This window comes from Dipodomys merriami, unplaced genomic scaffold (assembly GCF_024711535.1).
Source record: "Dipodomys merriami isolate MVZ:Mamm:240054 unplaced genomic scaffold, mDipMer1.0.p SCAF_672, whole genome shotgun sequence".
NCBI lineage: Eukaryota > Metazoa > Chordata > Mammalia > Rodentia > Heteromyidae > Dipodomys > Dipodomys merriami.
This window is the reverse complement of record NW_027206260.1, coordinates 271,621-286,522: the sequence shown is the minus strand read 5'-3', so window position 1 is coordinate 286,522 and position 14,902 is coordinate 271,621. Positions and strand designations below refer to the sequence as shown.

The window sequence follows — 14,902 nt, the reverse complement described above, 5'->3', positions numbered from 1 at the left end:
CCCATGGAGCCTGACACCACCTACCACTAACCCAGATACCGATTATATCAGCGCTGAGGAGCTGGCCCAAGTGGAACAGATGTTGGCACACCTGACAGCCGCATCCGCCCAGGCCGCGGCTGCATCCCTGGTGAGCAGAGTCGGCCCATGCCACTTTTTTATGGGGGGGGGGTCCGGTTGTGGGGCCTCAACTCTGGGCCTGGCCGCTGTCCCTCAGCTCTTCAGCTCAAGGCTAGCGCTCTACCACTTGAGCCACAGCACCACTTCCGGCTTTTTTCCTTTTGTTTATGTGGTGCTGGGGAATCGAACCCAGGGCCTCAGGCATGCAAGGCAAGCGCTCTACCACTGGGCCAACTTCCCAGCCCATGGTTGCCCAAGGTTTTTAGCTACTCTACTTGGTGGTCAGGGTGGGCTGCAGCTCAGTGGAGGCACCTGCCCACAGACTGAGAAGGGATTTTTTCCTTTTTGCTTATGTAGTGCTGAGGAATTGAACCCAGGGCCTCATGCATGCAAGGCAAGCGCTCTACCACTGAGCACCTTCCCAGCCCTCCATGCCACTTTTAAGACGTGTGCGCACACACACACACACACAGGCATAGATATCCAGCCCACTACCCTACCCTTCGCTCCTCCCTGTAGCCCACCAGCGAGGAGGATCTCTGCCCAATCTGCTATGCCCACCCCATCTCTGCTGTGTTCCAGCCCTGTGGCCATAAGTCTTGCAAGTAAGTGGGCCCCCTGGAGTCGGGCTGGGGCCATGGGAGCACCCTGGGCAGCCCTCATCCCTCCTGTCGTAGGGCCTGCATCAACCAGCACCTGATGAACAACAAGGACTGCTTCTTCTGCAAAGCCACCATCGTGTCTGTAGAGGACTGGGACAAGGGAGCCAGCACAAGCACCACCTCAGCTGCCTAGGTTGCCTAGTGCACACAGCTTACAGACCAGCTTCCACCCCTGAACCCACCCCGGCCGAGCCCTGTTTAAGAGCTCCCTTGGCTCTGTCCCCATGGTCCTCATCCCGCCCATCCGCCTCCTTACCTGCGAGCAGCCTCAGTGGAACCCCAGCCACGGCCCTAATTATGCCTGAGCTTGACTTTCAGTCAGGGGTGCAGCGAACATTAAATTATTATTCCATACAACCCTGGCCCCGGCCCTTTTTGAGGGAGAGGGGTTTGTGGGGAGTGCCAGCAGGTAGCCTGCCAGTTTCTGTCCACATGAGAAGGCAGGTGTCCCATGGGTGCCGCCTCATCCAGTCCTCCCCAGACACAAGTCCAGGGCCTTCTGCTGTGTCATGACCGTGCCTCCCCCTGCTGACAAGGAAGTGGGGGCTCTCAGCCAGCCCCCACATACTCCCTCACATGATGATCCGAGGCTCTGGCACTGATTCACCAATAGACTTGTGGGGCAGCACACTGGCTCCATTGAGGTAGAGTTCATCGTTAACTATGACATCCTCACCCAGCACTGTTACGTTCTCCATGCGCACCTCGAGGAGGGGGGGGGGGAAGTAGGCCTGTCAGTCAGGCAGACATATTCCCTGCCCACCTCCCCAACCTGGTCTAGCCCAAGACTTACCCACTGGCCAACACGACAGCGCCAGCCCACAATACATGACTCTAGCCAGGAGTGGGAGCGAATATGAGCATCCCGAAGCACCGTGCACCGCCGTATGCACACACCATCCTCCACCACCACGCCAGGACCCAGGCTCACATTGGGGCCAATGCTGCAGTTCTGGCCAATCCGGGCACTTGGGTCCTGAGATTCATGGGGAGATAAAAGTGGGCCACTTAGCTGGCTGCAGATGCCTCCTGCCTGTAATCCTAATCAGGAGGCTGAAACCTGAGGATTGTGGGTTGAAGCCAGCCCTGGCAGGAAAAGTTCGTGAGACACTTGTCCCCCAATAAACTACCAAAACAAAGGTGAAAGCAGGGCTGTGGCTCAAGTGGTAGAGTGCTAGCTTTGAGCAAAAGAAGCCCAGGGAAAGTGCCCAGGCCCTGAGTTCAAGTCGCAAGACGGGCACTAAATAAATGAAAGTGAGCATTTGCTTTCTAAATCTAAGGGGATTCGTATCTTGGTTTTGCCCAGGCTCTGAGTTCAAGCCCCAGGACTGGCACTAAATAAATAGAAGTGTGCCATTTGCTTCCTACGGCTGAGGGGATTCATGATCTGGGCAAGGGCCTTACCACAAGCACATTGCCCACAATGCCAGGGCCTGAGCACAGCCGGTCTGGTTGCTTCTGTCTCACTGATTGCAAGAAGAGGCACATGCCGGTGAGGAAATCCTTGGGTTGCCCAATGTCCATCCAAAAGCCTGTGAAGGACACATCAGGAGGCTAAGAGCCAGCCACAGACCACCCCCACCCTGAGGACCTCCTTGACTCACCCTGCAGCTCCATTGCATATAGCTGCCCTTCCTTGGCCATGACAGGGAAGACCTCCTTCTCAATGGAAGTTGGCTGCAGCTGTGGGAGTAGGCAGCTTGTGAGCGGTCATGGCAGCAGAGGCCCACTCTACCCTAAACCACCACGCAGCTGCCTCCTATATATACCTGGATGCGTCGCAACACAGCAGGGCTCAGGATGTACATGCCTGCGTTGATCTTATTCGACACAAATACCTGTGGCTTCTCCACAAACCGGTGAATGCGGCCCGTGTCAGCCTCACATACCACCACACCATACTTGGAAGGTTCCTCCACCTTGGTCACCTGAACACAGGGGGACCACAAGCCTAGTAATGAGCCTTGATATTCAATATCCTCTTAAGGACCCTGTCCTAAACACTTTTAAAAACATAATGCAGGTCTCTACACACACACACACACACACCCTCAACAACATACTGAGAGTGTTCAAGGCTAGGGCACTGAAAGTGAGAATGGCAAAGGAGAAGGAAAACTTAGTCCCTTACCAAAATGGTGCCCTCCTGGCCATGGTGCCGATGAAACTGCACCATAGCTTGAAAGGGAAAATCACAAATGACATCACTGTTGAGGACGAAGAAAGGGTCTGAAGTCTCACAGAGCAGGTCTCGGGCTAGTGCTAGGGGTCCAGCTGAAAGGAGCAGATCATCAGCTTGCTGGGGGGCTGAGAACCTGAATCCCAGACTTAGCAGACCCCATTCCAGGCTAGACCTTATCTTCTGCCTAGCCTTAAACCCTATCCAAGTCGTCTCCCTGTCTGCACTGACCTGTCCCCAAAGGTTCCTCTTCATGGGACATGGAGATTCGGATTCCCAGCTGGAAGGAAAAAGCCACCCCATGAGGTTCGCCCTTCAAGGATTGAAGCTGAGCAGAGACCAAGGGAAAGGGCTGGGTCCGTGACTCACCCTCTGCTCCTGAGCCTTCATTTCCTTCTCCAGCACCTGTGACATGTAGCTCACGGCCAGGATCACGTGGTCCACGCCTGCCTGTCGAACAGAACGAGACTCAGGCTCCAGGCGGAAGGTATGCGGGGCACACCCCTCATTTCCAGGCGCCGTTCGTCGCTCTTCCCACCAGGTCAGACCCCGAGCCTTACCGCTGCAAGCGCCTCTACTTGGTGCAGCAAGATGGGCTTATTGCAGAAGTCCACCAGTGGTTTCGGGGTGCTCAACGTCAGCGGCCGTAGCCGCGTCCCGTAGCCGCCCACCAGGATGAGAGCCTTCATGGCGCCTGCGGGCGGTGGGATGGGGTCCCGGACGCCAAGGTGCCTGGGCCCGTTCGGTCGGCCTCGGCCGAGCAACTTTCGCCGCCGTGCTCGGACCTGTTCCTCTTACCAGTTAGACAGAACAACTCTAGTCCCGGCTCGTCCTCCGGGTCAGTCCGGACGCGGGGCACGGCCGCCAGCACCCCGAAAGCGACGCGAACTGTAGGGCCGCTAGCCCGGAACTTCGGCCGGACGCGGCGCGGGCAGTGACGTAATCCGGACGAGCCAATCGGATGCCGCCTACGTGGCACAGCCGCCGGCGCCGGATCTGCGAGCGCAGCGTGGCTGCAGACGTAGCCAATGAAAACGCGAACGCTGCAGGTTGCCGTGGGGACCGGGATGAACCCGCGGGTCAGCCGCTCATTGGTGCATCCGAAGGCGGAGGTGGCGCCAAGGGTGAGGCCGGGTTCTCCGGCCCCGCGCGGCAGCTTCCGGCCCCAGCCAGCCAGCCAGCCAGCGCGGGCCTCGCCCAGGCTCCCCGGCTCCGGGAGGCGGCTCGCCCGGACTGCCGGTGGTTCTGAACCAGCCCACCCGGAAGCTGTGGGATTTTTACAAAAACCCGAACAAACGTCAGTTTCTAGCGGTTTTATTTGGACGTATACGACCTCAGACACAAGCGGGCGGGCAGCACTAGATGTACAGAAAGGGGTAGGCTCCGCCCGAACCCCCTTCCAAGATCTGGAGGAAACACAACTGTGCCTAAACGCAACCGAAGCCACGAGGAGTATCCGGGTGCAGGCCTACGGGCGCGGGACGGACGGCGGGACAGGCTTAGCTTCCAGCAAAGAGAAGCAGGGAGCGAGGTCTTACATTTCCCCCAGAAGCAAAAGGACCAGGTCCTTCCCAGGGCTCTCCTCCCCCCACCCCCCGACATAACCACATTGTACAGCTGCAAAGTTCAGTGCAATCTGCATCCAGGAAACGTGCACGTGGCCAGGAGCGAGCGGCGCTAAAATCCCCACCCCCATTCCACTGGCCGAGAAAGGCAGAGGTGGGGGGTCCCTGGCAAGTTGCTACTACTGGTCCCATCCCCCGGTAAGCACCACCTACCCCACCCCATTCCCCTCACGCTGGACTGGTGTCGGCAGGGGCTTCGCGGAAAACTTGCATGGGTGACCTGGGCTCCCCAGCCCATGATCCCGAGTTGCGCTTTGGTCCCAATTTGGGGCTGGGAAAGCAGGCCCTGGAAGGGACAAGGCTGTAGCCTGGATCAGAGAGCAAGTAAGCAGTGGCAGAAAATGTGTGCCCACACATTTGCCACCACCCAGCAAATCAACAAGGCTGCATCACCAGGTATCAAAAGTGCTGAAAAGTGGGGTCCTGTCCTGGAGAAAAGCAGTGAATCCCAAAGGCAGAATAAGTGAGTATAGCTTCTCTTACTATGACCAGCACAGAATGGGGCAGCATCTGCTCCCCGATTTTAAGGAGGCACAGCACATCCCCAGCTATCTCCAGTGGATAAGGCAAGCTTATCCTCTATCCTGCCAGGGAAGACTGGGTCAGTAACAACTGTCTTCTCTGCCATATCATTCTGTGGCTTCAGCCACAGGGGATGGGAAGGCAGCAGCTCTTCCTTAGTGTAGACAAAAAGACAAAGCTGTACCTCCCAGGCCCGAGCAATGGGAACCTGCCCACCACTGACAGGGGAGTCTCAAGTCCAAGAGATTGAATCAGTCAAGGATGGATCTGTACGGACTGAAGAATTTGTCCATCATTTACCAATGCCTCTCACAGACACAGGCTGGCAGGCTTACCTTGAATGCCCAAACAGGGACATGTCAAAGTGAGACAGTGGCCCTAGGCTTGGAGGGTGCTAACCTTGACAATGGCTGAGTGTAGTGTAACCGCTGTTGCCTGTGTTACAGACAGCAGGTTTTGTCACAAAAGGGCTGGCAGCAAAAAAAAAAAAAAAAAAAAAGTCTAGAACCATGGGATAAGATCGCTCCTTGAATTTTCACTGTCCCACCATCACTACTGAAAGCCATACTCCAGACCCATAGGGAAGGTGTTAAGTAAGCAGGGAAACTTTACCTGCAATTCATTCTGTTACCAGGACTTTATAAAAAGGTGGTATCTTCTGAGGAAGGGCATAGGGGCAAAAGCTCACTCACATCAGAAACAGGAGTATTTTGCTGAGGAAAGCATGACGGAAATCAATATATACTAACAAGCAAGGCTACACCCTAAGGGAAGGCTCCCCATGAGAAGGGGGCTGGCAGGTGGACAAATGAACAAACTGACTAGGATTAAGCAGACAAAGCTCCCATTAGCAGAATCTGGGCACTTGCACCAGGGCCCGATGTCCTAAAAGCAGACAAGGTTAAAGTTCTCCCTTTCCAAGCTCAGGGCCTGGAATGCTCCCCACAGTGGGCTCCTGCTTTGAGCTTGGCCTGGGGAAGTGCACAACCCTGAGCGGACCACAGCCCTTGAGCCCTAGGAGAAGCAGCCCATCCACAGGCAGCACAGCTGCCCAAACTAGATGGAGGGACGGAGGGAGACTCCCACCCACAAGCACAAGAACTGAAATACTGTCTGGGCCAGAGCCCCTAGAGGCCCTGAGACCTACGGGGACACCAACTCTCCTCGGAAAACAGAGCTGTGTCCCCGTGGGGCAGGAGGGAGTAGCCTCTCTTAGCAAGAGCTCTTGGTGAGAAAGGCTGGCTGGGGCTGTGGGGCAGAGGAGGAACAGTTCCCGAGCCAGTTGGTGGCTAGGGAACCCCAGGCTTGCCCTCTTGTCAGTTGGCTTCAGCTCAGTTTCATAAATCCAGCCCCATACCAAGATCGGACCTAAGGATGGGGCCAGCTTTGTAGTTCGCCCTGGGCTATCCTGAGGGCCTCTGTTCAAGAGCTAGCTGACAGCAACAACATGAGACTGGCAAGCCTACAAGAGATAGGCTCCCCGGTCTCCTCTACTTCTGGGAAACAAGAAATGGAAGGACCCTGTGCCAGCCCAGGGCTTCAGCAGCAGCAGGGCCCTGCAACCACAGACCCCCAAAGACTGGGCAAGAGGAACCAAAGTCCAAGGGTATCCTGTCTCTGCTGCCAAGCCCACCAGGGGCACCTCTTTCCTTCCTAAGTCAGCCTGGACACAGCAATCAGAGCCACCGAGCTGAGGAGCCTGGCTGAGAGGACGGATGTTTTCTGCCCTCCTTCACTTTATATATATGGATTCCAGGCTACAGCTAAAAACATTTCTTTTAGTTTACACCAAAGAGAAATATAACCCTTTAAAAGCAAGTCTGTGTGTCCTCACGGCAAGTTCAGAGCAATGGTCCCTGCCTGCGGGTGGAGAGGAAGGGGTCCTGGGAGCCCAAGACTGGGCCTACTGGTTCTCGTCCCGCATCTGTTCCATGATGCTGATGAGATTCTCCAGGCCAAACACATAGCCTCTGTCTGGCCCATCATGCACAGTGGGGTCATCCCGGAAGCCCTTGAACGTGCTGTGTGCAAAGTCAATCATGCGGACATCCACTTTGGGTGGAGAGGAGAGGCCAGCCTCAGGGTTGGTGCTGCTGGGGCTGGTACTGGGCCCACAGAGTGGTGCCACCTCAGAGAGCCCCATGTCCGGGTGCTTGAGACGCAGCTCAGATCGGCATTCCTTGCCATCATAGATGACAAGCAGAGAGCTGGAGTAGAAGCGGTAGGAGGCCTGCCGCTCCAGCACAGCTTTGAGGCCCCGCAGTTTGCTCAGGATAGGCTCAAAGAGGTCACGTCTCAGGTCCAGGCCATTATGTAGGTACTGATAGAGGGCATTGCGGAAGCCTTCAATGGAGAGCCCACGGCCATAGTACTTGTTCCTGCAGAGGTAATGACCTGTATCCAGCTGGTACACCTGAAATTCCAGGAGACAAACAGGGTGAGTACCACCAATCTTGGCCCTGCAGCTCCTCCACTGGAACAGGCGTAGGCTACATTTACCCAGGGTTTTCCCATCACAATTACACAGGCCAGCACTGGCCTAAAGCCTTTATCTTTGAAGTCCTACTCTAAGCTGCTGTGGGGCTCACTTACTAGGCTGTTTTTTTGTTGTTGTTGTTTTTCATGCCAGTACTAGGGCTTAAATTCAGAGCCTGGGTGCTCTGACCTTTTTTACTCAAGGCTAGCCTTCTACCACTTGAGCCAGCTCCACGTTCAGCTTTTTGGTGGTTAATTGGAGATAAGAGTCTCACAGACTTTCCTGTCTGGGCTGGCTTCAAGCTCCATCCTTGGAGCTCAGCCTCCTGAGTAGCTAGGACTACAGGGATGAGCCATGGGTGTCTGGCTTCAGCTAGAGTCTTTACTAGCTGCTGACCGGCAAGTCTTAACTTGTCCCCAGGTCAAGCTCTCACAACAAATCTGCACCTGACAAATCTGCATCTGTCAACAGGTAAGACTGCAGGACTCAGGGATCCTATCTACAAGGACATACTCAGCACCCTGTGGGGAACTCACCCTCTCGAGGAGCCTCTGGAAGAGTGGGGCCAGGACACTTGGCATGGGTGGCAGGCAGGTATGGGCCCAACCTAAAACATGCAAGTGGTAGCGCTAGGCTTTCAAGTGGTGGTGACTTACCTGCATGCCACAGACCCTGACCCCCAGTGTAGCAGATGTGCTCTGCTCGCACTTCCTCATCTGCCGGGCTGCTTTCTCAGCAGATGCGTCATCTCCATGCTGCCGAGTGCCCATCTTCAAGTCCAGTACACAGGGGTACTTGAAGTGGTGTACCACATTCTCAAGCAGGAGGAATTCTGGGCCACAGTCAAGAAGAATGACAACAAAACTCATCGTACATCCCGCCCAAAAAAGCACAACGAAGTTTAACACAAACTAGATTTACCTCATAGACTCTTAAATGAGGATTTCACACCTCTGGCTTTAATTTCTCAACAAATTTTGTGGTTAAAACAATTATATAGATACTTAGATGCACACCAACACCTAGAATTATTATTGGCATGAACTACCAGTGTCCAGCCCTACTGATCTCTTTAACTTATTTTGATTATTTAGGTCTTCTGTGTAGGCAATAAAGAAGATTTGGAAGATTTTGTTACATCCTGCCACCATCAGTTAACCTGCCCTCCTCTTAAGCCAGAACTTTCCACAGGCCTAAGAAATGAGTGAAACATCTTTACATCACTCCTACAAAAATGAGTAAATCATGACAGGAGCTGGTAGCTCACACCTGTAATTCTAGCTACTCAAGAGGCTGAGATCTGAGGATCATGATTCAAAGCCAGCCCAGGCAGGAAAGTACACGAGACTCTTATCTTCCATTAACCCCCAGAAAACTGGAAGTGGAGCTATGGCTTAAAGTAGCAGAGTGCTAGCCTTCAGTAAAAAAGTTCAGGTACAGCACCTAGGCCCCAAGTTTAAGCCCCATGATTTTTTTTTTTTTAAAGCAAACTAAATTCTAATGGTCATAATTGAAAATTTTAGAAAATGCTTGACTTAAATATCTATAAATAAATAAGTATCTTGGAGTTGGGCACAGTGGTTCATGCCTGTAATACTAGCTTCTTGAGAGGCAGATTGAGAGGATAGAGGTTGGAAGTCTGCCTAGGAGTAAGACTCCATATCTTAATAACTAAGCCAGAGGGCTGGGGATATGGTTCAAGTGGTAGAGGACCTGCATAGCAGGCTGTGAGTTTAAACTTTACTACCATCGAAGAGAAGAGGGAGGGAGGGAGGGAGGGAAGTGAGAAGGCAGTGAGGGGGAGGGAGAAGAGGGAAGGGAAGAAAAGGAAGGGGAAGGGAGGAAAAAGCAGTTAAGTCAGGCATAGTGATGTACTCCAGTGACCCCAAATACTCAGGAGGCAGTAGGTAGGAAGACTATGGTTTGAGAATGCTCTGGGCAAAGACACAGATCCTACCAGAAAAATAACTAAAGAAAAAAAGGTTGTGGGTATATCTCAGTGTTCAACATGCAGAAGGCCCTGGGTTCAATCTCAAGCACCAAAAAACATTTCTTTTAAGAATTTAATATTGACATTTTCTCAGAGTTTCAAACTAGTGGGCCATTTAAAAATATCCCACAGCACTGTTACAGACTACCAAATTTTAAGCTTCATTCTTACCATATCAAAAAGGCAAAATAAATAAATAAATAAAAACTACAGTAATCAAAGTAAGAAAAAGGCTGGGTACTGGTGCTGATGCTCGTTATCTTAGCTATTCAGGAGGCTGAGATCTGAGTAGTAGCCTTTGATGCCAGCCTGCGCATAAAAGTCAATGATTCTCTCCTTACCAATTAGCAAAAAGCTGGAAGTGGAGATGTGGCTCAAGGGATAAAAATGCTAGCCTTGAATGAAAAAGCTATTCACAAGGCCCTGAGTTCAAGTGCCAGTACAAACGAACACATGAACACACACACACACACACACACACACACACACACACACACACACACACACACACACACACACACACACACACACACACACACACACACACACACACACACACACACACACAGATAAAGAAGATGAAAAATCTATTAAAGGAAGAGAACTTCAGTCAGGGTCCAGAGATAGCCATGACACAGGCTCCAGAGACCTGAAAGCACTACTGAAGGAGAGGTGACAAGGATACTGTAGAGCTTTCGGTCCTTGGACTCTGAGCGCATGCGGCTCAGCTGCTGTTTGTGACAGCGCAGGCTCCAGGGGTTATGGCTGATCTTCTCAGAACTCACACCACTGTTGCCATCTAGCATCTGGAAAGGGACATCTGAGTGGCTGTGTAGCTCCACCTTTGGACTCTTTGCCTCCTGGGAGCTAGAAAGGAAGAACACACACACACACACACACACACATCACTAAGGGACTTAGGCCAGTTATCATCAGGGAGACGGGGGAGAGGAGGGTCAGGTCAAGTCTAACCTGCCTCCTGCAGGCTCTGCTAACAGGCGGCACAGAGGCCCGGATACGTGAGACACTAATCTGGAGTAGTGCTCTTGTGTCTCTGAAAACTGCCTGAAAAAATAATTATTTGTATAAAATTACATGATAAACATTCATATCTTATGACAAAAACTATGCAAGGCAAGATGTAGATTCACAATAAATACACAGGGTAGAGCATGGAATGTTCTTGTTAAGGATGGGAATAACTGTCCTGTTTTCGTCTACAACATTTAGAAGATCTTCCTTTAATATAATTTTTTTTTAAGTATATGCTATCATGCTTACAAATGTCTTTCTGCATCAATGCTTTGTAGAAAGAGGAAAACAAAAAAACAAAATAGTAATTCCATTTCCTTTGTGATGAGGAGGAAATGCTTCTCCCTACTTTAATTCTGTCATACTAAAATAAATCCTTGCTACAACTTAAAAAAAAAAAAAAAAAGTCAAGATGGACTACCCTGAGCAGGCCAGTACCTGTGTTTATCTAAGTAAGGTTTGCTGGAAAGCTTGAAGCCATTAGAGGAAGAGAATTTTATTCTGAAAATAAATCAAACCAAGAGGTTTTGACAGAAAGATGACGCCAAATGAAAACAGTGAAACTATCACAATTTTGTTATGCTCCAACAAAACCTTTTGAGGTAACTGGCATTGCTAGTGTTCACACTGGTAAGCCTACAGCAGCACGCCACTGCTGAAGCCACATGCCCTAGAACTGTGGAGCCAGCCTGTGGCTCAGAGCAGCGGGGCAGCGCAACAGCAGTATCAAATGCCACTCTGCCCTCCAGAACTGTGGGACGAGTCACAGGGACTCTGTATGAAGTAGGGCACTGTCTTCTTGATACAAGGGACCTCTTCCCGGTGGGAGTAAGAACACCAGGATGCTCTGGGTCCTGAAAAAGCTCTGAGAGCTGGGATGGGCAGTATGGATCAATGAACTGCACCCACTACCACATCTAACATGTAAGAAAATGCCCAATTTCAACTTTGTCACTTTTTTTTTTTCAGTGCTAGGTATGGAACCCACGGTGGCTCCATGTATGCCAGGCAAGCATTCTACCACTGAGCTACAACCCACAGTGCACACCCTAAATTCAACTTCCAAACACATCGCAGAACACTTTATTCACTAAGACTTTTTGAATAAAATTAACTGTATAATTTTTAGTTCACTTTGGTTTTGGAAGCTCATATTATTTATTGTTAGTCCACATGATTTTTTTTAACCATTTAGTGGGATTTTTTTCCCCTTCGCTAGTTTGTAATTTTCAGAATCATTTTTTCACCCCAAAAGCAAGCCCTTTGTAATTAGTAGCCACCCTCTTTTACACTAACTCTAATGATCCTTTACCAACAGAAAGCTAACACTCGCCTGCTCTCTTTATATATGGGTTTGCCTGTCCTAATTATTTTATTTATTTATTTTCAGTAGTGGGACTTGAACTCAGGGCCTGGGCACTATCCCTGAGCTTTTTTGCTCAAGGCTAACACTTTGAGCCACAGAGCCACTTCCAATTTTCTGTGGTTCACTGGATATAAGAGTCTCATGGACTTTCATACCCAGGATGGCTTTAAACTATGATCCTCAGATCGAAAGCCTCTTGAGTAGCTCTGATTACAGGCATAAACCACCAGAGCCTGGCTTCCTAATCTTTTTAAATACATACAGTAGAATGTGGTGTTGTGTCTATCTTCCTTTACTTAATGCTTTCAAGATCTGTTCCTGTTGTAGCGTATCAGTACTCCAATCCTCTTTTTAATGGATGAATAATATTCCATAATATTTTTTCATCCATTCACCAGCTGATGGACATTGGATGTTTCCATCCATATCATGAGGTTCATACTAAGCACATCTATGTACATTGTATGAATAGATACTCAATTCTCTAGGGCACTGCATTTTGTGCGCTTGCCTCTGCACGCTTATGCCCTCAGAATTAGACCTGCACCCGCAGCTTTGCTCCCCCTTCTCTCACCTCTCCGAGGTCTCAAGGGACAGGCTGGCTTTCTCCTCCTTGTGGTCACTGCCACTACCTGAACGATGCAGGCTCCGGCGGGAGTGTTTGCGCCGAGGTTGCTCCCGATCGGGCGTGTCATCCTGCTCCACAGTCTCACTCTCCACGTAAGGGTAGGCCACCAAGTTGATGTAACCATCACTATCCCCCTCAAAACAGACTGAGACCACTCCTGTTGATAAAAAACAAAACAGTCAGTCACTAAATCTCAACCCAAACCGTCCTGGGAGCTGGGAGACTGTCAGCACTCATTTTGTACAGCACACAGACCTACTATCACATGACAAAACCAGGACAACCGAGCCAAGAAACCATAAACCCAAACAAACTTGCTACTCTCATGGAAATGCCGAGCGACTAACCTTTGTATTCAGGGGTAAACTCTTTCATTTCAGGAGGGAGGGACTCGTAGAAGCGCTGTTCCCGGGAGATGAGGGGCTTGCACACGGTGTGGTCGTCGTAGCGCATCATGCTGCTGTGTCCGCCCACCTGGTGGATGAAGGGCTCCAGGAGGACTCCCCGGTTTCCGGCCCGACCTGCGTTCTTGCCATACTGCCCCACTTCCATGGTTTGACAAACACACATTGCGTTGGGGGCCGGTTGCACACTGACGGCTAAGGATGCAGCACATGGGCCACAAAGAGCGAGCTAGGTAGAAGATCCTGGTGAGTGGAAGGCCAATGGTCAGAGCTTGCTCAGCTTATTATTTGGTCCTAAGGAAAACGAAAGAGGAAAAAGGAATTGAAATGTCTGGCAATGGCTGATGAAATGGTTCAAGCGGCAGGGTGCCTTCCTAGCAAGTACAGGACCCAGAGTTCAAACCCCAGCGCCACACACACACACGCACGCACGCACGCACGCACGCACGCACGCACGCACAAGCAACGTCTGGCAAACTAAGAATGGTGGTGCACACATTAATCCCAGTATTTGGGAGACTACATAGTGAGACCTTGTCTTGGGGGGAAAAAAAAATCCGGCAAGTCACAGTCTCCTGGGGCTCCCTCATCTTTATTCCTAGTGCTCAGAACCCTTCTAAGTTCTCCAGGGATTTCATTTTAGAGTTATAGTATGTTACAGCTATTAAAAAGGCAATTATCCGGAAGGCACTGGTGGTACATACCTATAATCCTAGCTGCTTGGGAAGTAGAGATTAAAAGATTGCAGCCTGGGAATAAAAGAGCATAGATCTCAACTGGGCATGGTAGTGTATGCCTTTCATGGGCAGCTTAAGATACATGGATCAGCCGGGCGCCGGTGGCTCACACCTGTCATCCTAGCTACGCAAGAGGCTAAGATCTGAGGATCATGGTTCAAAGCCAGCCCGGGCAGGAAAGTCCATGAGACTCTTATCTCTAATAAACCACTGGAAAACCCGAAGTGGCACTGTGGCTTGAGCACTGGCCTTGAGCTGAAGAATGCAGGGATAGTGCTCAAGCCCAGAGTTCAAGCCCCATGACCAAAGGGGGAAAAAAAAAAAAAAAAGAGATACATGGATCAGAGTCCAGGTATGAGCCTATCTCAAAAATAACCTGGAGGTGTGGATTACTGGTAAAGCAGCAAGTGGTCTAGCAAGAACAGAGGACCTGAGTTCAGACTCTAGTACTGCCAAAAAAAAAAAAAAGGCCAATTGCCCAGTTTACTTCAAATTTCAACACTGAAATAAAGATTTTTTTCTCTCTCTCTTCAAATATCTTCCTGATTCAAGGGAAGGATTATTGCCTGAGAAATAAGATCTGACACATCATCACACGGCAGGGAGCCAGCTCTACTTGAGGCACTGGGGCAGGAGTCAAGCTGTTAAATATTGTTAATGTTAAGCCTTTAATAAGCCTTTTTATTTATGCTTTTTTTTTTTTTTTGTCGGTCATGGTGCTTGAACTCTCTGAGCTTGGGCGCTGTCCTTCAGCTCTTCAGCTCAAGGCGAGTGCTCTACCGCTTGAGCCACAGTGCCACTTCCGGTTTTCTAGTGGTTTATTGGAGATAAAAGTCTCATGGACTTTCCTGCCTGGGCTGGCTTTGAACTGTGATCCTCAGATCTCAGCCTCCTGAGCAGTTAGGATTACAGGCGTGAGCCACTGGTGCCCGGCTGTTTTTGTTGTTTTGTTTTTTTAAGTTGTAGGGCTTGAACTTAGGGCCTGGGCACTACTGCTGAGCTTTTTTGCCCAAGGCTAGTGCTCTGCCACTTCAAGTCACAGCTCCACTTCTACTGGTTAGGTGGTTAATTGGAGGTAGAGTCTCATCGCCTTTCCTGCGCAGGCTGGCTTCAAACCATGATTGTCAGATGAACTTAGCCTTCTGAGTAGCTAGGATTACA

At 50.7% G+C, this 14,902-nt stretch overlaps 3 protein-coding genes across 10 annotated transcripts in view; 1 reads left to right on the top strand and 2 right to left on the bottom strand.

Annotated features, from left to right (window-relative positions):
* Positions 1–1,139, top strand: part of LOC138815839 (E3 ubiquitin-protein ligase RNF123) — a 28,703-nt gene extending 27,564 nt beyond the window's left edge. For 4 of the 5 annotated variants that reach the window (XM_070005208.1, XM_070005206.1, XM_070005210.1 and 1 more), the window contains exons 37-39: positions 36–130; positions 640–725; positions 798–1,139. In XM_070005208.1, coding sequence (XP_069861309.1) covers positions 36–130; positions 640–725; positions 798–915 — 299 coding nt within the window. In that variant the 3' untranslated portion in view covers positions 916–1,139. Of the gene's footprint in view, positions 1–35; positions 131–639; positions 726–797 lie in introns of those variants that run through there. The other variant, XR_011368498.1, reaches the window with a different exon arrangement.
* Positions 1,108–3,873, bottom strand: LOC138815841 (mannose-1-phosphate guanylyltransferase catalytic subunit beta). 2 transcript variants are annotated; one of them, XM_070005212.1, is made up of 9 exons: positions 3,522–3,873; positions 3,331–3,411; positions 3,193–3,241; positions 2,914–3,056; positions 2,552–2,710; positions 2,387–2,465; positions 2,187–2,314; positions 1,576–1,758; positions 1,108–1,486 (listed from the first exon to the last, which is right to left on the bottom strand). In XM_070005212.1, exons 1-9 carry the CDS (start codon positions 3,648–3,650, stop codon positions 1,355–1,357), a joined length of 1,083 nt encoding a protein of 360 aa, XP_069861313.1. In that variant the 5' UTR covers positions 3,651–3,873; the 3' UTR covers positions 1,108–1,354. The 2 variants fall into 2 exon arrangements, with proteins under 2 accessions (XP_069861313.1, XP_069861315.1); XM_070005214.1 differs by having other exon boundaries at positions 3,331–3,407; positions 3,522–3,602.
* Positions 3,874–4,259: 386 nt separating this feature from the next.
* Positions 4,260–14,902, bottom strand: part of LOC138815837 (inositol hexakisphosphate kinase 1) — a 28,313-nt gene continuing 17,670 nt past the window's right edge. For 2 of the 3 annotated variants that reach the window (XM_070005203.1, XM_070005204.1), the window contains exons 2-7: positions 12,948–13,298; positions 12,547–12,757; positions 10,547–10,639; positions 10,260–10,441; positions 8,241–8,416; positions 4,260–7,521 (exon numbers count right to left, since the gene is read on the bottom strand). In XM_070005203.1, coding sequence (XP_069861304.1) covers positions 7,012–7,521; positions 8,241–8,416; positions 10,260–10,441; positions 10,547–10,639; positions 12,547–12,757; positions 12,948–13,170 — 1,395 coding nt within the window. In that variant the 5' untranslated portion in view covers positions 13,171–13,298 and the 3' untranslated portion in view covers positions 4,260–7,011. The remainder of the gene's footprint in view (positions 7,522–8,240; positions 8,417–10,259; positions 10,442–10,546; positions 10,640–12,546; positions 12,758–12,947; positions 13,299–14,902) is intronic. The other variant, XM_070005205.1, reaches the window with a different exon arrangement.